The 23,768-nt window shown below is 41.4% G+C and overlaps 1 protein-coding gene across 2 annotated transcripts in view; it reads left to right on the top strand.

Annotated features, from left to right (window-relative positions):
* MPZL1 (myelin protein zero like 1) overlaps nt 1-21,430 on the top strand; it is a 32,905-nt gene extending 11,475 nt beyond the window's left edge. The window contains exons 2-6 of one of the 2 annotated variants that reach the window (XM_048943169.1): nt 4,091-4,251; nt 5,795-6,008; nt 12,226-12,358; nt 16,023-16,128; nt 20,752-21,430. In XM_048943169.1, coding sequence (XP_048799126.1) covers nt 4,091-4,251; nt 5,795-6,008; nt 12,226-12,358; nt 16,023-16,128; nt 20,752-20,853 — 716 coding nt within the window. In that variant the 3' untranslated portion in view covers nt 20,854-21,430. The remainder of the gene's footprint in view (nt 1-4,090; nt 4,252-5,794; nt 6,009-12,225; nt 12,359-16,022; nt 16,129-20,751) is intronic. The other variant, XM_048943180.1, reaches the window with a different exon arrangement.
* Nucleotides 21,431-23,768: the final 2,338 nt, after the last annotated feature.

The raw sequence follows: 23,768 nt of genomic DNA, 5'->3' as shown, positions 1-23,768 counted from the left end.
GAGAGGCATGTGGCTCTGGTCCATGGTGATAAATGCAGTGGTAGAAGGCTCTGGGGGAAGAAATGTGCTGTGCTTTACAGCACGTTGTCAGTGTGAACTGACAATTTAGCAATGACAAAGATGTTGGACTGAGATTATTTGAACAGAGAAGACAGACCCTGAGCAGAGAAGGTCTGAGTAGCCAGTGCAGTGCTGGCGATTGAATGTGTTCTGCAGTGAGATCCAGATGCAAGCTACTGAGGGAAGAGATGTGAAAATAGCCTTGATGCAGGATGAAGGTCCAATCTGGGAACAATAAGAAGGGATAGGATGGAAGGATGGAGGAAGAGCGTCTTATCCTATTTGAGGAATAGAAGAGTTGCCTGGGAAAGAAGATGAAGATGGAGCACTGGTCCCAAGGCTTGGCAGGGGATGAGCCATTGGACTTTGGATTTGAAGTATTTTCACTGGAGTGTGGTGGCTGAGAGTTTAATTTTTGAGGATTGATGTAATCTGAGTAAAACAACTCCAGCAATGCTAGAGAGAGGAAAATAAATGATGGAAGAGGAGGCCCATTTAGAGGATTGGTGGGAAAAAGCACGTTTCTGTTGAGAGGAATTAAAGCAATTGAAGGTTAGAAGAGGTGTTCAGATGCAAATACTGGGACTTCAGGAATTTGGAAAAGATGGTAGGATAAATGAGGTTTGGTGGGAGAAGAGCAAATAATGCATGTTTATGTTTGCCCTACTTGGCTTGCAGAGCTTCCATTCCTCAGGCTGTGCTCTCTCTGATGGTGTCCTGATAATTTTTTTTTTTTTTTTCTTAAATAAAATTAAAGCTCAGAAAGCGTGAGGAGTGGGACCAGTAGATAAATGTGATTGGAATATGACTCCAAATTCAACTCTCTCAAACTGAAGTATTTAAATAGATAAAAGATATGGAAAAGGTATGTCAGTCTGGTCAAAGTGGAAAGAGAAGGTGAGAATCTAGGGATAGAGATTATCCATGTGGTTTTATGGCAGGGGAGATGAAGAAGTTCAAGGTAGTGGGAACTGCTACTGTATATACACAAACTGCTACTGTATACCCAAAAGTATAAGTGGAGGGCTAAGAGTGAACAAATACCAAACACTGTGGCCTTTTTACTACTTCCAAGTTGTCATGTCTCCTGCTATAAGGTGGCAGGGGGAAGAAAACAATGTTCTAGTGATGTGTGCTGAAGGAGCAAATGATGAGTGACCTTTTTATTTATTCATTTTTGGGCACCTCAGTACAGAAAGGACATTGAGGTGCTGGAGCAGGCCCAAAAAAGGGCAACAAGGCTTGTGAAGGGCTTGGAGAATATGGCCTACGAGGAGAGACTGAAGGAACTAGGGCTGTTTAGTCTGGGGAAAAGGAGGCTGAGGGGAGACCTTATTGCTCTCTTCCAATATCTGAAAGATGCTTATAGCAAGAGCAGGGTTGGTCTCTTCTCACTGGTAACAGGATGAGGGGAAGTGGCCTCAAGTTGTGCCAGGGTAAGTTTAGTTTGGATAACAGGAAACGCTTCTTTACAGAAAGTGTTGTTAAGCACTGGAATAGGCTCCCCAGGGAAGTGGTTGAGTCACCATCCCTGGATGTGTTTAAAAACCCTTCGGATGTGGTGCTCAGGGACATGATTTAGCGGAGGGTTGTTAGTTAGGGTAGTATGGTTAGATTGTGGTTGGACTTGATGATCTTTAAGGCCTGTTCCAACCTGAGTGATTCTGTGCTGGAGGAAGGGAGAGAATGAGCAAAGAAAGTTGTGAAGTTGAGACAACAAGTGGAAAGTAAAAACTAAACTGTCTGTAAAGTCCCTGAACAAGTTATTACATAGTTCCTGCCTTTCTGACTGTAGGAAGAAGTTGGATTTCTTTACTACATTTCTCTCACGTGTTGTTACTAAGTTAGAACAGGGATTTCTTTAGAAGCTGATCTGTGCTTCCCACTCCCTGTTTGTGGCAAGGAGTTCTCTGTACCATGTACAAGCAGACAATGTCTGTGCAGACTATTTGTCCTCCTACATAAATGCTGAGGGCATCTTGCTTGTTTTGCGCTTGAAAGGAAGACTTGTTCTGTGGCTTGGACTCAAAACAATGAATTATTTTTTTTTCTCCTCCACTCCATTAGCTGGAAAAAATACATAAAGCACAGCAGCTCTGAGTTCATTTAATGGAATGGCTAGAAGCCTTTGTATGTTCCAAACAAATATTTGGTAATTATTTTACAAAAGAATATTTTTTGGCTCACAGAGAAAAAAGCTCTTGATGAAAATTCCCCTCCCTTAGGGTGCTGTTTCTCTTTCACTCATTTGAAATGAGAGCAATGGTGACAGGGTAGTCAGAAGAATCGGGGATAACCTGATGGGACTGAAGAGAGTGAGTCTGAGGAGTGAACAGAGTGGCCTTTGAATGGCAATGTAAATGAATGGTGGCTTCTTCTGTTTTTGGTTATTGTAATTAAATCAGCACGCTTAATTCTTCCATGCTTGCAGTGCTTACATGCTCATTCCATGTCGCCTGGGCACGTGCTGTGCCTCACCCTTGTTTGCAGTGCCAGTTGAGTGAGAGACAGCAGTTCCTTACAAAGCCTTGCACGTACTGATTGCTTGGTTTACCCAGCTGGCCAGGGTGTTTTCATCTCCTTCATTGTTCAGTGATTTCACAGATTGAATGACCACTTCCAGAGCCTGCATATGGCCTGCCATGCAGGGCCAGCTGCCATTACCTGCTGTGCTTGTGGCCCTTTTCTGCAGTCGGTCAGAGGGACTTGCCCATTAGTCATGGGGTGAGGGAGGGACTGAATGGTACAGCTTGTGCAGGTTTTGTTCCTTGGCAAACTAGGCTGACAGTTTCATGTGTAAAAGTTGGTTTCTAAAATCTCTCTATGGAGTATAGGCTTAGCTTAGTTTTAAGCCCTGATTAAAAACAACTCAGTTTATGACAATAGGTACCTCCTTAGGATGATTGTATTGCTTGAGAGAAGCTTGCTACCAAACTCCCAAAGGTTACTGAGCTGGTAGCTGTCATTGACTAAAAGCATAAAACTCATCATTTAAGGACTAAAGTGGGTGTCCTGGTTTTTGCTTTTAAAACTGTCTCAACTGTGATCTTTCTTTTCAGTTGGCTACTTTGAGAGCTAGTTTATTCAAGTTAATAAATCAAGGTACTGAACAGACAGGAAGGCATGCTTTCCACCTATAGTAAGAAAGTAAGGCCCTTTAGGATGTTGTAGCCTAAAAACATAAGAAACTCATGATCAGAAGAAGCTTGCTTGTACTGTCTCTCCACTTAAACCTGAACAGTGCTTTTGCAGTCTTAAACTATGCCAGATGAAGAATATATTAACTAAGTTATTTCACATCCTGAAGAACTTCACGTACTATGTAGAGGAATACCACTGGTACAGTCATGAAATTAACCTTGTGATTGTAGTCTGTTGGCTGCTTTGACTGTACATGTTCCTCATGATGGAAAGAAATCAAGCTGCTCTCATGCTTCTGGAGTGTACATGGGTGATGATTTTTTTTTCTTGAGGTCTTGAACATGAAGACCTTGAGGCATGCCAGAGAGTAGAATCAAGTAGCATAGCTGGGAGCCAGAGAAGTTCACTGTTCAGCTTGGTGGAGGTGAGCTTTTGTTCCACCTACAGCTGAGAGAAGCTGAAGAGATAGGAAACAAGATGTGAGCTGGAGAGGAAACTGAGTAATAGCTGGGATCAAGATATTAGTTCCTCCAGTGGGTCTTATTTATTATAGTCTCTGCTGACAGCCAGTAGGGAAGAGTGCAAATGCATCCTTTGCGCTATACAAATGATTTCCATAAACTGTTGTAGAGGAAACATCTGTGGATGGAAAACATCCTGTAACAGATAATACACGGAAAGAGTAGTGAACTGACCTGCTGTATACTTGCTTGTATTGTAAGTATAATGCACTGCCTCTGCACACACTTGCAGAGTTGTTGCTGTCTCTTTGCAATTTTCCCCTAAAAAGTGATGTGATACAAACAGTTACGGCTGCACCTTCCTGACTCTCAAACAGCACTGATGCCTCTTGTTTTACTTTTTTCTTCTCTTTACCTTTTCTATACAGTCAAAGTATCGGCAGTAGAAGTCACCACACCAGAGGAGATATTTGTGGAGAATGAAACAGACGTAAAGCTTCCATGCACATTTACATCCGTGGAGGTGATCAGCAGTGCAGCATCTGTTTCTTGGAGTTTTCAACCAGAAGGAGCAGCAACTCGTATCTCAGTAAGGAATGGCTGTAGGGAACCTAGCGGGGGTGGGAGGCTGTGTAACTATGCAGAGATCTGCTTGGTTTTAAAGGCAGTAAATATGGATTGAAGCCTTCTTTCATGTGTCTTGTCTCTATCACTCTGATTTCAGTGTGGCTTTATTTTGTTGTTTAAGAGCTGCTTAAGAGTATTGCAACATGCTAGATCTTGGCAAAGGCTGGGGCATGCAGCAGCTCTAAAAGGTACTAGTAGTTTTTCAGTCAGAGGAGCAGTATGTTGAAGTGGCAGCCGTATAGAGGAAGTAGATGAGCATCTGGGAATCTTAGAAATTCTGTATCCTCCTGTACTTGGAAATGAACTGTGAAACTGCTCGTGTAATCCGAATTACCACTATTATAGTGTTATGTATTGTACATATTGCTTATTTTCTGCATTTGTTCTGCTTAATTTCCCTTTAAAAGGGTTTCTAGTACCAGACTCCCTAGTTTCAGAGTGGACAACCTTCAGATCAAGGTAGGAACAGGTAAAAAGATGGGAGATGGCTTGGATGGAAAGAGGACTAGCTTATAGCCAGTTTCTTCTGTGGAACAGGAACTCCTTTATAAGGAGAGCTGTAGAAAGAGGAAGTTGGAATATAGTCCTAGATTTCTTTAGCCATGCTACAGAAGCTGAACTGTGGAGAACTCAGATTGAGTTTTAGTTGAGCTAAGATTGTTTCATTCTCTTTCAGAATGTGAAATAAAGAATGAATAATCTCCTGTAATACAGCCTTGATCACTCTCTAAGGTCATGTCCAATGCTTAAGCATCCCATATGTCTGAAAGCAGACCGCTATTCTGTAGAGCTCCTCTACTGCTGTAACTTATACATTTGGACAGGTATAATGAGAAAAGGTGCAGTTTCTCCTTAAAAGATTTTTTTTTTTTTTTTTTTTAATTCAGCTTTAAGGACTTAGCTGTTTTCTGATTTTTAGGTGACTGTATTTAATCACCTTAAAGGTTTCTGGAACACAGCTAGATGCACTCTAAAGTGCTAGTGGAGTATTCTGGGAAACAGAGGGGAGGAAGGTATTGTCTGTTAATTAAGCTATACTATGATTTTGAGTCACACACACAGCAACACACAAGATAGGAAACTTGGTATCCTTTTCCTGCTAGGCCAAGCAAGGTTTCCTTTGCCTGAAAGACAGATGGCTGTGATCCAGAACAGTTCTATACTGTTATTATCCCCAGTTTACTAATATTTTTCTCTTCTCTTCTCTTTGTCTGGCAAATCCTATGTCCTCAAAAATGGGAGAAAGGAAGAACAAAGAAAACCAAACCTTGCAGTCTATTATGATAGTATAATTGAGGTGTAAGCCATAGCATTTGTTACATGATTAAGATGCAACAAGCCAAATTAATGTGAGGCAGGAGGCAAAACAAAAGAAAAACGTAAAATCTGTAATACTAGCTGAGTACTGTATAGTGAATTCTAGGATAGTGCTGTAACAGCAAGAAAGTATAGTATGTCCATAGTGTCTAATTGAATTGTTTTTATCCTCTTTTCCTTGACTACAGTTTTTCTATTACTCTAATGGAAAGCCGTACACTGGAAAGGACATACCATTTAAAGACAGGGTCACTTGGGCTGGAGATCTTAACAAGAAAGACGCTTCTATCAGTATATCAAACATGCAGTTCCAGGACAATGGCACTTACATTTGTGATGTCAAGAACCCACCTGATATTGTTGTCAAACCAGGAGAAATCCGGCTTAGAGTTGTGGAGAAAGGTATTCATCCTCTGTGATTTTATTTTATATTTTTTCCCTCTTCTGTACTTGTTTCACTTTTCTTGCGGGGGTAGGAACCATGCTTTTTTTAGTTTTGAAACCCATGAAATATGTGTACTAAAGAATGTGGGGAAAGGGGGAGGGAGAAATTTGCCCTGAGCATCTAGTGATAGGCAATGAGATATGACTATCTTCCATACAAAAGGGTTTGTGTTGGATGTGCACTTAATCTCTTTCACACATGTATTCCTATATTATCCATACTGACTCTAACAAACTGACAGTGCTGGCTACTTTCAGTCATTTAATTCTGTCTGTTGTTATTCAGTAACAGTTATCGCAGTTCAAGAGCACTTAGATTCCATATGTCAACTTGGCTCTTTATTTCCCCTGGCCACCCAAAACATATGGTTGTTCTACGTAAGCTGGAGGTCAGCCAAGGTATGACAGCTCCTGCAAAGAAACGGTTCTCACAGTGATCAGATTTCCAAATTTATATTTAATAACATGACAAATGTTGAATTCATAAATGACAGTGCTGATACTGCTATTCCACTAGATTTTAATATGTTGGAGGAAATAATCACGTGTATTCCCTAGTTTAGAATGATCCTGCTGCTATAAGAAGTTTATTTACTCTGTGTACTGTAGGCAAGGTCTACATCCACCTCTTTTGCAGAGTAGCTCAAGTTGGATGAAACCTTTTGGAGGTCGCTTAGTGCTTTCTGTTTCGTAGAATTTTGAAATGTACATATAATAGGTCAGTTTATTTTCTTATACTGTACTAAAAGTCTATGAAGAAGCAATAAAGCAATGACTGGTTTGGCAAAGACAGTCTGTCTTGGCAAAGCCTGTTCATTTGTTTAATTTGAGTTAAAATCTGAAGACACTTCAGTACATTAATTCAGCTGATATTTTTTTGTCAGACTTGCATGCTGGCTTCAGTGAGATAAGGAAAAATGAAGCTTGAGGATCATCTGTGAACAATCAAATGGAGTTTAGTATGCATGGATGACTGCGTTTCATAGAATCATAGAATATCCCAAGTTGGGAGGAAACCCCAGGGATCAGCAACTCCAACTCTTGACTCCACAGTGGATCACCCAAAAAATCAGATCCTATATCTGACGGTGTTGTCCAGACACTTCTCGAAGTCTGGCAAGCTTGGTGCCATGACCACTGCCCTGGGGAGCCTGTTCCAGTGCCTGATCACCCTCTCAGTGAAGAACCTTTTCCTGATTATCTAACTTGACCCTCCCCTCACACAGCTCCATGCTGTTCCTTTGTGCCCTGTCTCTGTCACACAGAGCAGAGCTCAGTGCTGCCCCTCCGCTCCCTGTGAGGGGCTGCAGCTGCCATGAGGCCTCCCCTCAGCTCCTCTGCTCTGTGCTGAACCAACCAGGGGACCTCAGCTGTTCCTCATGTGTCTTGCATTCTGAACCTTTCACTGTCTTTGTTACCCTCTTTTGGACACTCTGTAATACTTTTATCTCCCTTTTTGTACTGTGGTGCCCATGACAGCAGTCTGTGCACAAGTTGAGGTCACAATACTTTGTATCACATGGAAGAGGCTGCAACAATTCGGATTTCTTGAACACCTGCAACACCTTGTAAACAGATTTTCAAACTGTAGGCCTATAGCTGTAGCTATATCCTATTTTGCTTTCTGACTGTATGTGAAAGTACTACTCCTGTAATAGGTTGTAGCACATCCAGATCTGAGCTCATCTCTACTTTTGTACTTTTTTTCCACTTTATATAAATTTACTTGTTCTGAATTGTTTATCTGGTGTCGTAAATTATTCAAAGGCGCTGTCATGGCTTAACCTGAGTAAGCAGTTTAGCCCTCCACAGCTGCTTGGTTCCCTCCTTCCCCTGCAGGGGGGAAGGGGGAAGGAAATTAGGAGGGCAAAGTTAGAAAACTTGTGGTTTGAGATCAAGACAGTTTCATAAGAAAGAAGAAAAATAAAAGAGGGGAAAAAACAACAACCTGCAACTAAGCAAATAAACTCAAGCAATGCACAGTACATTGTTCACTACTGCCTGACCAATGCCTAGCCAGTCCCGGAGCACCACCAGTTCTCCTGCTCAAGTTCCCCCTGGTTTTGTTGAGAATAATGTTATATGGTACAGAATATTTTAACTGGTGGTGTCCTCTGGCTTCTTACGCACCCCCAGTAGTCCCCCTAATGGGGCAGTGAGAGAAACTGTTATAAAACCCATGACTCTGTATAAGTACTGCTCAGCAACAACTGAAATATCATTGTATTGTTATTACTGTTTTCATTACAAATGTAAAGCATTGCACAATACCAGCTACTATGAAGAAACTCTACTCCAACCAAAGTGAGGACAGTGTCCACCCCTTATTCCATATCATTTATGTCATGCCTGGGTACTGTGCTTTCCAATACATCCCCCAGCAGCTACTAACAGCTATTGAACTCTAACACACAGTAAGGCAAACAAGCCCCATATGAGCATGGAGGCCTGCATATTAGCAGCTAAGCAGCTCTAGCATCTATTTGGTCTTCACAATCCAATAAAATCTGTCATCGTCTCAAAGGATTTAACTTGGCTAAGCAGCAAAGCACCACACAGCTGCTTGCTTGTTCTTCCTTGCCCAGTGAATGGAGAAAAAGAATTGGGAATCATGAGGGCAAAAGTTAGAAAGACAGCTTAATTAGATAGGAAACCAACAACAGCAGCTTAAATAACCCAATCTCACAAGTGATGCACCACACAATTGCTTAGCACTAGCCAACTGCTACCCAGCCAGTCCACAAGCAATGACAGCACACCCAGCCATCTATCCAGTTCTATTGTTGAGTATGGCATTGTGTGGTACCAAATATTCCTTTGATCTATTTGGGTCAACTACCCTGTAAATGCTCTACATGGTCACGCATACCTCACTCATTTAAATGATCATAGACCATAGATGCTTGGCTGGCTGTACGTTTTGGTTTAGTCATCTGATATATTGGTGTTGTTGGCTCAGCTGCTCAAAATTGCTAAGCTAATTGAGCTGATTTTCATTGCAGTGCCTCCCCAGCATTTGCTCAAACGGCTCTTTCAGCTACATTGGAAGGACCCTGTTGGTGAGGAGAGAAGGAAGGCTGTTGTTATGTTAGCATATGTGAATCTGGGAAGCACTATTATTCAAAGCCTAAATTATATGAATTTGTTGGCAATTCCAAGTCCTCTACATGAGGTTGTCCCCTACCTGTAACAGGAAGTTACTTAAAACAGTGCTTGACACAGCTTGTGTTATCTGGAAGCAGTCCATCTTTGATCTGAACTTTCATGAGAAGAATACTAGAATTGTTTTATGGAAATAGTTATACTTACCTTCATTTGAAAGCTTCAGTTTTATGAAGTAGGGAAGAAACTAGTCCTACTAGCACATTTTCAGAGAAAATGGGATGCTTTGAATTAAGGTGATTTTTAGTGAAAAACATCCCTTGAACTACTGACTTTTTGACTTATGTTAAACCATGAATTTACACATCAGCTTTGAAAGCTAACACTTAGGTATGTAGCTGGGACTGTCTTTTACAATGAGATCATTGACTGCTCTGCAAATGTTTATGAGGAATTCAAGTAAGTGCCGTACTGAAGAACATCAGAAAAGAAGGGGTAGGAGGCATAATTCTCCAAGTAAGCTATGTGGTCATGAAAGTGTGTAAGCTTTTCTGTAGTCTGTAGGATTGTGTTCTGAAAGATAGTGAAGCCTCTATGTTCACATGCAAACAGTTGCATCTTGCAGCCTTTTAAAAGCTCTGTCCACAGAACTTCTGTCTTTGATCCAAATCCAGCCAGCTGAGTCAAAGAAGCAACAAATCTGCCAGGTTAGAGGATGTCAACATTTTAATATCACTTTTTCAGCAGATAACACTATAGCTTTAGATTGCTACTTTCTTGTTATGAAAGTGTTTTTTGTTTTTGCTTTATTTTTCCCCCTTGAGTACTTGACAGGAGGTGGTCTGCTAACAGAAATACATGTCTCTTTTGATACTTCTGCAAACAAAAAGATTATCCCCTGGAAAGGGGAAGAAAAACAAAAACTGTGAACTCCTACTTCTTAAATGCCTCAAAATAAATATGTTTATCTTTGCATGAGGTTCAAATGCACTCTGTCTTCTGAAAAGCATTATTATTTGTAAGACTCTTCTCCTTCATGGCAGATGGATCTTTGGGTTACTAGAAAGTTCGTAAAAGAAAGGATGTCTTCTTCTATGTTGTGGCATTTATGTCTTCATCTTTAATTTCTTTCTAAAACTTGTTACAAACTGGTATCAAACACTGGAGAAAGCTAGGAAAGCTGCCAATAGGATACACAGTCAGATGGGGGTATGTAGCAATTGGACAGATCAGTACATTGGGAAAGGCGTTACAGCAAAAGTGTGATGACACCTGGCACAAAAGAGAGGTGCTGTAAAGGAAGGAAAGAAGATTGCTCACCCTTATCAGAAGATTCTAGGCTCACAGAGGAAAACTTTTCCAAGAGGAAATCTTCCACCATGGCAGTCAGCCTTTAAATAGGGTGTAAGAGAGGTGCAGCCAGACTCCACCCCTTCTGGTCACACAGCTGAATTGCCTTCACCTGTGCTCTCCGGGCTGACCAAGTCCTTTCCCTGGGTGATCAATCAGTGATTTAGGCCATGATTCAACAGTTACCACGCAGGATATCACCAGTAAAATGGCTAGAGATCATGTAACCCTTTTCTTGGAAGTCATTAAAGTCAAAATGAACAATACTAAATGTTGAGTGATGCCCTTGCATCATCAGGGTACTGTATTGCGCTATTCCCTTCTATACAGGTATGTCAAAATGGAATTGATCTACATACTGCATACTTGTTGGGAATGCTTTGTATGCATGCTATGTGGTCCTCGCTGGAACAAATCCAGCAAGGAGGGACCCACCTTTTGAATGCATCATTTAGCCTGCAAAAAAGACGAGAGACTCAGGGAGATCTTATCAATGATTATTAATATCTAGTGAGGGAAAGTATCTAAAGAAGACTGAGCCATGATCTTTAGTGGTACCCAGTGACAGGGGAAGCAGCAATGGACACACTTGCCAACACGATAAATTCTATCTCAACATTAAGAAAACACATTTTTACTATAAATGTGGTGAGCACTAGAATGGACTGATAGAGAGTTTGTGAAGCCTCCATCCTTGGAGATAGTGAAAACCAAACTGGAGAGAGTACAGAGAAGGCTGCATAAGTTTACCCTTCTTGGACCAGGGGATTGGCTGTTGAGGCATCTGTTCCAACCTCAGTGATTCTGTGATGGTCAGATCCAAGTGTCTGAGATGGATTTTCTATGTAATGTGTCGTACCTGTTGCATCTTATGCCAATTCAGTGGAATTTGGTGCAGGTAGCTAGCATGGAATGGATTCTGGGAAGAAGGCTTCCAATTGAAGATGTTCATTGCATTAAGCAAGATGAGAGGGAGAATGTCGTTTGCAAATGAAAAAAAGATATAATGGTGCTTTGTGTATTCTTTCTCTTCTAAATCTTTTGTACTCATTCTCTGGCTTTTATTTCTGGCTGCTCTTTCTTGGCCTCCCCTTCCCCCATATTGTACTGGGGAAAACGTGAGTAAAGCAATACTGTGTTCCTGTAAGCATATTGCTAATAACTTTCAATGAACCTGACTTAAGAAGGAGAGGAATGACTCTATAAAAATGTATAGAGATGTATTTGAGACACCAGAAGCATGTACAAATGCTCTTAGAGTGATCGTGGGTAGTAATTGGGCTGTCTGCTGCATGCTACCCAGAGAACACCCAGCATTCAGCACTCTTAGTTGATCAGTGATGTGCAAAGTGCTTTCAAGTATGCCTGCCTTTTCCTGTTGACCTCACTGAGAGTTACCAGATGAACATAACTTTTTTTCTCAAGTACAAAATAAGGATTATTGTCATTATCACTTGTGTTCCTTCACACGTAAAAAAATTCTCGATATAAAGTCTCTTCTGAAGGATGGTAACTTAAAGAATGCTCTTGGTGTCTGATTTGTTCATACATTATTCTGCTAGCTGCCTGCTGTTGCTACCATTTAGGCCGCATGTTTTAATTCCTGGGTATGACATTAGTGCTTCTGCTGTAAAAGAATCCAAGGTCAAGAACATGTGTCATTTGCACTTCTGTTATTCAGGGAATGCAGAAGAGTTGAATGTTTTCTCCCTTCTCTCCCCAGACAGCCTGCCTGCGTTCCCCATTGCCATGGTGGCAGGGATAGTCATCGGTACGGTTACAGGTCTCACACTGCTCATCTCTATTGTCGTGTGTCTTGTTATGAGAAAGAACAACTCTAAAAAACGTTACTCTGGGTAAGAGATCTCTCTCCTCACCTGTGAATGATGTGAGGAACAGCAGTAGGATCAGAGGGAGGGCTTAGAGGGGGTGGGTCAGACAGGGCTTGGCAACCATGGCTAGAGATAGGGTATGGCCATGTGTTAGACTGATCATCTGTCCATAATGGTTATCTTTTTTGTTGTGCTTGAAAAGACCTACTGAGCATGAGTTACACTTGAAAATCACTAAATATTAACTGTTGATCCCCTGCCCTGTGAACACTTAACTGAAGATCCCCTAGCTGCTTTGTTCCCCTTTCCTAGTCCCTCATCCCTCTACCCTCCCCCTTGCCAAAGGAAAACTGCCACACATGAAATTTTAAGAAACAATCTGTTGAGATTAAGACTGAATTTTTCAATTTCCAGTGTTATACTCCTGAGTCTGGAGTACACTTGCCAACATCGTGTTCGTCACCACTCAAGTAAAGAAGGAGTAGCCACTTCAAATCCATTCTCATTTGCTGTTTGTTTCTAGTTAACTGTTGCCATACCTGAAAAGTTTTTTTAGTGTTAGCATATCTCCAAAATGAAGCACAAACCTTTTGAGGTGGTGATGAAAGAAACCAACAAGACGTGATAAAAGCAGACTTGAGCTTGGAGCTTGGTGGTGGTGGGGGAAAGCACTTTCTCATTTCTCCTTCTCTAACTAGTTGGTTATTTCTCTAAGAAAGGATGAAAACTATGTCTTCAATCTTAGAAATGAAACCACAATTAATAACTTCTTTTCTGTTCTTTCCCCAACAAATATTCCTGCTTCCTGCAGGTTCTTTTGGTTGCCTGTAGGGTGGAAGAAAAGAGCTCAAAAAATAAACTCGTGGAGATTTCTAAATTGAGCTTTACCTTCTCCTTCTCTCAGTTGGAGAGCTTAGAGAAAGTGAGTTGGCTTTTCCCAATGGTAAAGCTGAGTGCAGTGAAGGCAGTGAAGTGCTCAAAATTGTGTGGAAAGTCTGCTTTCCACTTTCTGCATGCGTCCTTCCCCTGAAAACTGAGAAGGAGTGTCATGCACCAAAAGTGCACATGAGATGGTTCACATGCTTTGCTTCTGAGTGACCCCGCTGTCCAGTGTCCTCCTGCTGAAGGATATGTGCTGGAGCTGAGCCTGGAGAAGTAGCTTATGTGCTGTAATTTCTTGTAGTAGATTTAACTACTCTCCCAGGGAAGTAATCTCTGAAGATTAAATACTGCTTTTGATGACCATGCCAGCTCTGCATGACATGCTAAGAGAAATCAAATGTGCTGTGACCCCCTTCAAACTTACAGACTTTCTTCTCCATGACACTAACCTAATGAGTGGTGGTAGTGGTGAGATGCACTTACTCTTAGATAACAACTCTGCCTTGAACTGAGGTGGGCTGGGGCACTGCATGGCCGCAGTTTCCGTTCATGATCTGACTTTGGTGTTTTTTTGTTTTTTGTTTTTATTTTTCCTTTCTGCCTTGGTGTGCTGGGATCGGATCCTGCTTATCTTCCTCTCCTTACAGAGATCCTGATATAGACGCCAGATTGGGAATGTAGCAGGGCTGGGTCTTCTCTTCCAGTCCCACTAGACACCATGGTAACTAATCAAGTTGGTGGTTGCTGTTAATACCTGTGTGTATGTGTACACATTTCCTCTTCTTTTGCTGACTAACCAGCCAGCTCTATGCTCCATAACTCCACTTTAATTTGTGCTGGAATCTGTGGCAAAGGGATGATGCATTTCACTGGATGCTTGGGTTTCATTGTCTCATGTCTAGCTGGGGTGGGATTGCTTCTCTCGAATGGTGTCCCTCCATCTCTTCCCGCAGTGAACTTGCTGGTGCATTGCCTAAAGCAAAAGAAAGTCCTTTCTGTATCAGGATAAAAACAAATTCCCTATTAAGTGTTCTTGTGGCTCAGAGCTCTGCCACTTGAAACTTACAGTTGCAGTGACCTATGTGCATGAGCTGCTTAAAAAGAAATTTTAACTTTTAGCTAGTATGGACCTTAGAAATTTTGTGAATAAAGCAAACAATTCATGGTTATGTCATCTTGGTCACAGAAGAGCTGCTGTGTCTCTCAGATAGAGTAGAAACCCCTTGCTCTGGTGACTTAGTTTGCAGTCTTTTTCCTTTTCCTTTTCCTTTTCCTTTTCCTTTTCCTTTTCCTTTTCCTTTTCCTTTTCCTTTTCCTTTTCCTTTTCCTTTTCCTTTTCCTTTTCCTTTTCCTTTTCCTTTTCCTTTTCCTTTTCCATTTCCTTTTCCTTTTCCATTTCCTTTTCCTTTTCCTTTTCTTCTCCTTCCCCTTCTCCTTCCCTCCCCCTTCCCCTTTCCCTTCCCCATTCCCTCCCCCCCCTCCCCCTCCCCATTCCTTCCCCCTCTCCTTCCTCCTTCTCCTTCTCCTTCTCCTTCTCCTTCTCCTTCTCCTTCTCCTTCTCCTTCTCCTTCTCCTTCTCCTTCTCCTTCTCCTTCTCCTTCTCCTTCTCCTTCCCCTTCCCCTTCCCCTTCCCCTTCCCCTTTCTTTTTTTTTTTTTAACTGCTGCATGTTTGCAGAGCTAAATCTTCTATAGTTAGACTTACCAAAGGATAAAGTACAATTGCCCTGTGAAGAGGTGGTCTGCTTAATGTCACAGTCCTCATTTGTTTGTTTCTATACTTGCTTTGTACACTGTCTTCCTACAAAGATTGTGAGGAAAGGATGCCAAGAGGGTTGTGGTAGCAAAGGGAGCTTATGTGTTTGCAATCAAGGAGGCAGACAGTTTTCCTTCTTGGGTGGATGGGTAACAGAAGGTAGACATAGCATTAGAAAAACAGTACTGCACTACCCAGAAGCTACTGAGCTTAACTTTGAAGGCTCATATACTTATTTCTGTGGTATTTGTTTCTCTGTCTATTGTTGGCTTGTTTTCTTTTCAATCCTGCTCTAAGTGAGTGAGAAGAAGCAAGCATCAAGTGAAAACTAGCAACCTTGTTTTAGAGGTGTTAGTTCTTACCAAAAGACAGTTTTCTGAGTTTTCAAACAAGATTTGCCAATTTAGATATTCAAGTAGCTGTATCTGGGCACATAGCATAGATTAGACTTGTAACTCTTAAAATAATCACTCCAGGGATTACTGTCTTTTATGAGTGGGCAGAATTATTTTGGAACCATTGCCCAAAGAAAAGCAAGGGAACTAATGTGGTGTTCAGTAGCAAGTACCTTGGGTGGTATGGAGAGCTGGTGGCTCTTGCAAGTTTTTGCTTTTACTGTGGCAATGGTATCATGCTTGCTTCAGTAACTGGGGCTACTTAGCTAGTAGTTAGAAGATAGCTGTTGTTTATCACTGCTGAGTCTGAAACCTATGTGAAGAAAACATATAGGTATGTGGGCTGTAAAGCTTTAGACTGGCTGGCTTGAATGAGAATATCTAGGAAGCAAGAGTTTTGGAGGAGCTGTTGTTCAGTGTTAGCAGTTGTCGCTTCATGTCGCTCAGCAGTCAGACTAGGAGAAGGGACAGAGAAATGACTAGGGAGAGATGGAGAATTGTATGTGTTTATTACAGAATCCATTATGTTCACTTTTACTTTGGCGTAGTCTGCCATTTTCATCTTGCCATCACTCGTTTTTTGTTTTTTGTTCTTTCTTTTGTTTGTTTGTGCCTCTTGAACATTGTCGTGCAAACACTGCTCTGCCACCTCGTCAGCTGCGGTACATCTGAAAGCTTGATGTCACCAGTTAAGCAGGCTCCGCAGAAGTCGCCCTCCGACACAGAGGGTCTGGTAAACAGCGTACCCGCCAGATCACACCAGGTAAACTGCTTCCTGCTGCTTTCTGAAGCAGGATCCTCCTGGAGTGTGGGGGAGATGGTGTGGAAAAGCTGGAGGCAGGGTGGGACGTGTGACTTAGGCGCTGTCTGTTAAGGTGAGGAGGGAGGGAGGTATCTGAGCTGGGTGAGAGATGGGCAGTACGCTGGGACCAGTGAACTCTTCTCTTGAAGATGTGCATTTGAAAGGGTAACGCTCTGATATAAGTTGAGGTAGTTTTTTTGCCCTTTGTGTACTAATGTATGAAAAAGATGGCTCTTATCTTCTGTGTTAGCATACACAGCCAGTAATGAAGAGCAACTATGAGATCCTGAAGAAGACAGGAGTTGGTAACAGGTAGCTGTTTAGTGTAGAGATAACCTTGTCTACTAGATATGTAATATTCATCAGAACTGCCTAATCTGCTCTAGGATTGTGCTGGGAAGGAGTTTTACTTAATCTCTCATTGCTCTGAAATGCTCTAAATGGCATGTACTTCCTTTACATGAAAATGAACCAAACGCTTACCAGAAATGATCAGTCTGAAGTTGGCTCTTGCTGCTGAGATTTCTTTTCTGCAGAACCACCTGACTTTTGTGGGCTTGAAATTATGAAATTTGTCTTGTTCTTGCTGGTGCTGGTAAAGGCTGATTTTTCTGTGTTCCCACTGATTTTGAAGGAAAGGAGGTGGCTCTTACTCAGACTAAACATCCTGTCAGAAAGCAGTCAGAAGGGAGAGGGCATGCATCAAACAGGGCTTCAATGCAATATATGATTAGCTCTTTACAGGATTTTCCTATTTGCAAGCCATTTCTTACCTCTTGTGTATGTTCAGCAATTTTCCCATGCGATACAGATCCTGCATGATTTTAAGTCAAAAAGGGGCTTTTTCTTAATGTCATCTTGCAGCACGTGTCTACAGGGTAGTGTGTGGACTTTGAGAAATTTTAAAATCAGTGGTGACACCAAATTTCTTGACAAAGTAACAGAGATGTGTGTTAATACTACAGGGGGAAAAATACAGTGCTAAGTGAGCTGGATAAGGGGAAGATCTCCACTCTGTTGGCCTTACAGTCTGTTTGTGAAGTGCATTTTGTATTCTTGACAGGTGCAGTACTTCCAGAACACAGAGTTTTATTATGCAAACATAATGACTTTAGAGAACAGTGAATCTCTGAACCTGAAGGCAATATAATCAAGTAATCAAGGTTTAAAAATGGTTCAGATTTTGACTGGAATGGACTGGAGTGGTTAATAAGAGCCTGCCTTTAAAATCTAGATAAAACTTGTCTTGTTTTGTTAATGTTCATTTGATTGACTCAATTCCACTTGTTTTCACCGTTTCTTCCTTCTCAGTAGGTATGTTCTGTCCTGTCAAATTTGTGTACAGTGTTTCTTTGCCATGCCATCTTCTGCAGTGACTCATACTCTATCATGACTGTTATTTGGATGAAGTAGGAAAGCATTTCTGGTGAGGACAGGAACTAAATGAATTTTTTGGATGGATGCCCTTGTTGAGCTAGTAATCTGGGTTGCAGCAAGTAAACTGAAAGGCAGATGTGTATGGTCTGAAAATATGCTAACTCTGACGTGGTTCCCATAGATTTTCCTGCATACTTAGTGTCCTTTAAAAGTTTGCTAGTGATCATCAGCCCTTGCATTTTCCTACCAAGGACTGCCCATATTTTGTAACTGATCTTTTTTTTTCTCTTCTCTCTCCTTATGTTAGGGAGGCATTTTCTGGTGCAATGAAAGGTGAAAGCACCATGTTAGCTTTTCCCTGATGGAGCTCCAGAAGCTTGTTGCAATAGTTTCTGAAGTATGCTAGTGAAACTGGTTACTTTTCAGCTGCTACTTTTCAGTGAGGCGGTACTGAGCAGACACGCGAGAGACATGTGGAGCACATTGAATTAGACTAGAAAATCAGCTGGCAACAAATCAAATAGGTGGAGCACTGTAATAAACCCTTGCTCCTTCTTTTCTGTTTTAGTTAATATTCCATTTATTTAGGTGATGGTGAATATATCTAGACAATAGTTTGATTTGGATCAGGTGACCACACCAGTCAGCTTCATCATCATCATCATCTGACATTCTGGTTGGAGCAGGGTAATTATATTTAACCTGGCATAAAATAATAGTGGTGGTAACATAACTGATCCAAAGTGGACTCCTGCGGTAGAAAACTGACTCATCAGGATTTTTTGAGCAAACTTAAGATGTCACACTGAGTACTTTATGCAGTTGTAGTTTTTTTTTAACTCATACAAGGTGCCATAGAGTGTAATTTACCATTTCCTTAAACTATGACTTCAGGCAGGTGAGAATTCCTAAATTGCTTACAAATACACCTTAGGCTCACTTTTCCTTAACATTTTTATAGGCACCAAGCTTTAATTGGAGTTAATAACATAATCCAAATACAGTTTCAGAGACCAGAACAATGTGAGAGCCAATAGTGCTGAAAAAAACCCCCATGTTGTTCTAACCAAACTCTAAAATTCATCTTTCTTAAGACATCCATATCTTTTTTATATCATTTATTTAATCTTTTATTTATATTCAGCATTTTATATCTACTTACAAATATTCTTCCTTCTTTCTCCCCCTTTCTCTAATATTTTTCTTTGTAACTTGGGGATTGCTTTACCTAGAAGGAAGACATTTTGTTTGTATATTCTTCTGAAAGAGAACAAGGCATTTAGCAGGTGCATGCTTTGTCATTGTGTTGGAAGGAAAACAGCTGTGCAGAAGTGATCCTTCAAGGATTTTGTTTTCTGAATAGAAGGTATCTTCTCATCTTTGGCCCCTGCTTGCTTTGGAAGATAAATGGAATTGGAGAGTGGCGACTGGGAGAAATATCTGTGAAAGCTTGTTCTCTCTTGAAACTAAGGAAAACAGAAATGGAGTTAAATGAATGAAATCATTTTGAGGCAAAAATAGCTAGAAGACCCTGAATCAAACAGAAAGATCCATCCTTGTAATTTCTGCCCTCTTCCATCTGCCCAACAAAACAGTCCTTTTCTGTCCTGTGCGGGTAATGTTTGTATGTGGTCTCTCCTCTTAGATCACCTGGTAGGCAGTCACAGCCTTCTGCTCTGTGTTTATTTCAGTTGTGGTATGCAGAATGGGAGCTGCAGGTCAGAGCTTTCATAGAGCTCCCATCTTTACCTTGTCAGGCATTCCAGGTCACGGTCCTGTCCTTGGCTCATCTGGAATAGCTACAGCTTGCTTTCCTGTGGCTGTGTTTTGGATGATGCCCTTTAGGAAAGGGCTGTGTGTTTGCATGCTCTCCTGAAAGACGATACTTTAATGTCCTCCACTCCAGCAAATAGAACAAAGGTGTGTGGCTGTGTTTCAGTCTTTTGTAGGGAAAGCCTGGCAATAACTGTCAGTGCTGGGCCATGCTGAGCAGACTGGCACAAGAAGGTACCAAGCATACCAGATGTGTGTAGGATCACTCAGTATCCCAAGCTGGAGAGGACCTACAAGGATCATTAACTCCAGCTCCAGGCTCCACACAGCACCACTCAAAATTCAAACCCTGTGTCCAAGAATGTTATCCAGATGCTTCTTGAACTCCAGCACTTTTGGCCGTGCCCACAGCCCAGGGCAGCCCGTTCAATGCCCACCGCCCTCTGGTGCAGCAAGAATCCCTAACCCCCAGCTGCCCTCCCCTGGCACAGCTCCATGCTGTTCCCTTGTGCCATGTCTCTGTCACACAGAGCAGAGCTCAGCGCTGCCCTTCTGCTGCCTATGAGGGGCTGCAGCCGCCATCAGGCCTCCCCTCAGCTTTTCTGCTCTGCACTGAACCAACCAGGGGACTTCAGCTGTTCCTCACACACCTTGCCCTTCAGACCCTGCCCAATCTTCAGAGCCCTCCTTTGGATGCTTCCTATTATTTTATGCCCTTCTGGAATTATGGTCTTAAGTAGTTCTCTTGTTTGTGGGTTTGCACCACGCCTTGGGTTGGTTTGTAGCAAAGGGAACCTTGGTGGCCTAAGTGACCAAGGATTCAATTCCTTTTTCAAAACTCTGAGCTAGGTTGGTTTGAAAGCGAGGTAAGAATTTTGCATTACTGAACCATTTTAGTATTTCCTGGCTCGCTGCTGTGTAAACCTTGATCCCATCGTTTGCTTGGCCAGTGACTGTGATGTCCTGAGGAGGCTGCAGGTTTGTTCTCTCCTTAGTTATCTGACTGGTACAGCTGTGCTGAGATTTACAGGACATGTCAGTGCATTTAGTACACTCGGTTATCTACTGGTAACTCTGTAGCATAGTTTCTCCTGTAAAATATTGCATTGGCGTACATCTGACTAAGCCAAGTATGTTTCTTCTCTCTACAACATCTAAAAATTGCTGCTTTTCAGAACAGATGATTCTAGATTTAGCTTTTCTTTGAGAAAGCAAGCAGCCTTAACAGTGTTAAAGGGAGGAAATTTTTTACATACTCCTGGTATGATAAAGGTGGCAGACTAGAGGCTCATTTATAGGTGAGGGCTCATTCCACTTGCTTCAAAGTGTCGCAAACAGTCATAAAAGCTGTGTGGTCTTGCTGTAGCCCCTGCTGAAGGGAGGGACAATATGACCTATTCTGAATACTGATTGTGTTTTTTATTCTCTTTGCAGGGCCCAGTCATTTACGCGCAGCTAGATCACTCCGGAGGACAGCACAGCAACAAGATTAACAAGTCAGAGTCTGTGGTCTATGCTGACATTCGGAAGAACTGAGATGTGATCCTAACCTGTCTATAGCAAAACACTCTTTCAGACTGGAATTGCTTAAACAAAATTTGACCCAGAGAACTCACATGTGGCCTTTGATGCCTAGGCTAGGACCAATGCATGTGCATACAGAGGGAAAGATATATATGTATTGTGTGTAAATAGTCTATTTAATCGTAGAGAAGTGAGACCAATGTTGCATGTTGAAATGCGCTAAGAATTCTGCTTATAAATTGCCAATATTCTTTTTGTATCTTGTATGATGAGAGAGAAAGTGCAAACTCACATCACAATTTAATAATATTTTTTATTGTATCAATGGAGAAACTGGAAGATGCCTGAGGATTCTAGATTGACTTGGAGATTTTTTTTTGTTTATAGGGCCTGATTTCTTTTGTTGTTGTTGAGGTGAATACAAAAAAGGTAACTTTCACAGGGTATTCATGTTTTCTCAATCAGGTTGTCAGTACAAAAGCTGCCTTCTCCTATGAGGTAGACATTCTCATTTGGTCTTGTAAGCAGAATTGTGACTCCTAGCTATCAGAAATAGATGTCTTACCTCTGCAAGTGAAGAAAATGTTCAGATCTGCCTGACTTGTCTAACACACTTCACCGAATTGTTTACTTCTATATTAAGCCTGTATATGCAAGCTTAGTCCTTTAAGGTACAGGGATAGTATTGACCTAATGAATTCTGTGAAATTTTAGTTTACCTGTGAAAATTGAAGAGCTAGTGAGTTAAAGAGATAGGAAGCTGTAGCTCTAGGTGGCTGAAAAGTTCACTGAAAGTCTGAGGCAATGAAGTCTTTCTTTCTCAAAAATGACACTTCATATAAGCACAAAAAAAGGCTCCAAGGGATTTGGAAGTTCTGATATTCCCTTGCCTCTCCCTCATGGCTCCACTATACCTCTGCCATTTCTGAAGAGATGCTTTCTCTGTTCTCAAAAGCCTTTAATGAAGGCTGAATAACCTCTGGAAGAAATCTAGAGCTTCACTTTTTTTTTTTTTTTTTCCCTTCTGGTATTTAATTCAGTGTGGGTTTCTTTTTTTCTTTCTTTCTTTTTTTTTTTTTTTTTTTAATTTTATAATCTTTATTTGCACAGACAGATGTGGAGGGCAGTTTATTTCCTTCTTTTCTACAAGTCTACTACTTGATTAATCTAATTTCCCAGCTTCTTGTTTGTAGATGATACTCCTCATAACTTGTCAGGGATCCCTGATTGTTCTTTTCTGTTGAAGAGGATCTTTCTTTAGCAGTCCCATATGCACCCAAAAATCTGGTGTTCTGAACTAGAGGTGGCACTCCAGCTGAGGTCTTTTCACAGTAGCAGATAGTAAGTAGGATTTCTGTTCTGTACATCCTTATGTGGTGTTAACTTTTCTCTAACAGCAGTTCATTTTCAGTTTGATCTACCATAACCTCTTAGATTCTTACCTATTTCCTAATTTGGTTTATTTCACAGAATCATTTACAGAATGGTTGAGGTTGGAAAGGATCTCCAGAAATTATCTGTTTAAACCCAGGTTGGGTTTAGCTAGAGTAGTTTGGCCAGGACTGTGTCCAATTGCATTTTTAGTATCTTCACAGATGGAAACTGTCTCTTTGGGCAACTTATCCCACTGTTTGGACACTCAGAGTAAAAGAAATGTTTCCATGTGTTCAGGTAGAACTCCCTGATTTTTAACTTTTGACCATTGCCCCTTGTTCTGTCCATGAGTACTACTGAGAAGAGTCTGGCTTTTTCTTCATTCTTTTTTCTCAACAAAGTTGGGTTTGCAAACTCTATATTCTTTCATCAGGATCATGCTTGACTGGTTGCCTAACAACTCTTGCTTCTGTTAGAAGTGCTGCTAAAGTTGCAGTGAATCCTTCTGCTGCTTTCCCTATCTGGGCTGTTTCTTCCAAATATTTGTTTTACACTTAGCAAGAAACAGGAGCTTAGTTGATGGAAAACCTTTGTTTTAATCTGCCTATGCTCATCGCTGTGCATTACCACCTTTCTCCCTAGACATTTTAGAGTAAAAGGGAGAAATGTGATGAATTTAACTATCAAACACTTGGTGCTACAAGAAAATAGGACTGTCTGTCTTTTGCTCTGAAGTCACTGTTTTTGTGGGGCTTTTTGTTGTTGTTTGATTGTTTTTCTGCTGGGCTCTACTGAAGAATCTGAGTATAATCCTGCTACTTCTGGTGCTAACTATAGGAAATGTGTAATTTCATTGGTTTTCTTTAGGTACAGGTATGTACCTAAAGAGAGAATTCTCGTTGCAAGGCTGCTTGGGTTCAGACAGCCTTGTGTGTGAAGGCATATTAAAGTGTTTTTATTGTTTGTTTGTTTTTGTTTTGTTTTGTTTTGTTTTAGGAAAGAAACAAGCTCTCTTCCCCATAGGAATAGTAGAAATCAGTCTCAAGTGTGATAGACAGTTCTCTGGGCTGCCTATTCCAGTGCTTTACCATCCTCAGAGTAAAGATTTTTCTCTTAATATCTAATCTATATCTCCCCTCTTTTAGTTTAAAACCATTCCTTCTTGTCCTATCACCATCAGACCATCAGCCTGTGTAAAAAGTCAGTCTATCTCCTGGTTATAAGCTCCTTCTGAGTACTGTAAGCTCCTTCTGAGTACTGTGAGTTCTGGAGACTTTCCATAATGGGGAAATTTAGGTTAGATGGTAGGAGAAAATTCTTCACTCAGAGGGTAGTGAGGCAGAGGCACAGCTGCCCAGAGAAGCTGTGGATGCCCCATCCCTGGAGGTGCTCAAGGCTGGGTTGGATGGGCCCTGGGCAGCCTGAGGTGTGGTTGGCAGCCCTGCCCATGGCAGACAGGTGGAACTGGATGGTTTTTAGGCTGCCTTCTAACTCAAGCCATTCTATGACACTATGAACTTGAGGCAGCATGGAACAGAACTACTGTGAACTTT

The sequence above is a fragment of the Lagopus muta genome, chromosome 1, assembly GCF_023343835.1.
Source record: "Lagopus muta isolate bLagMut1 chromosome 1, bLagMut1 primary, whole genome shotgun sequence".
Taxonomy (NCBI): domain Eukaryota; kingdom Metazoa; phylum Chordata; class Aves; order Galliformes; family Phasianidae; genus Lagopus; species Lagopus muta.
Note: the sequence above shows the minus strand (reverse complement) of the source record. Positions and strands in the feature narration are given on the sequence as shown.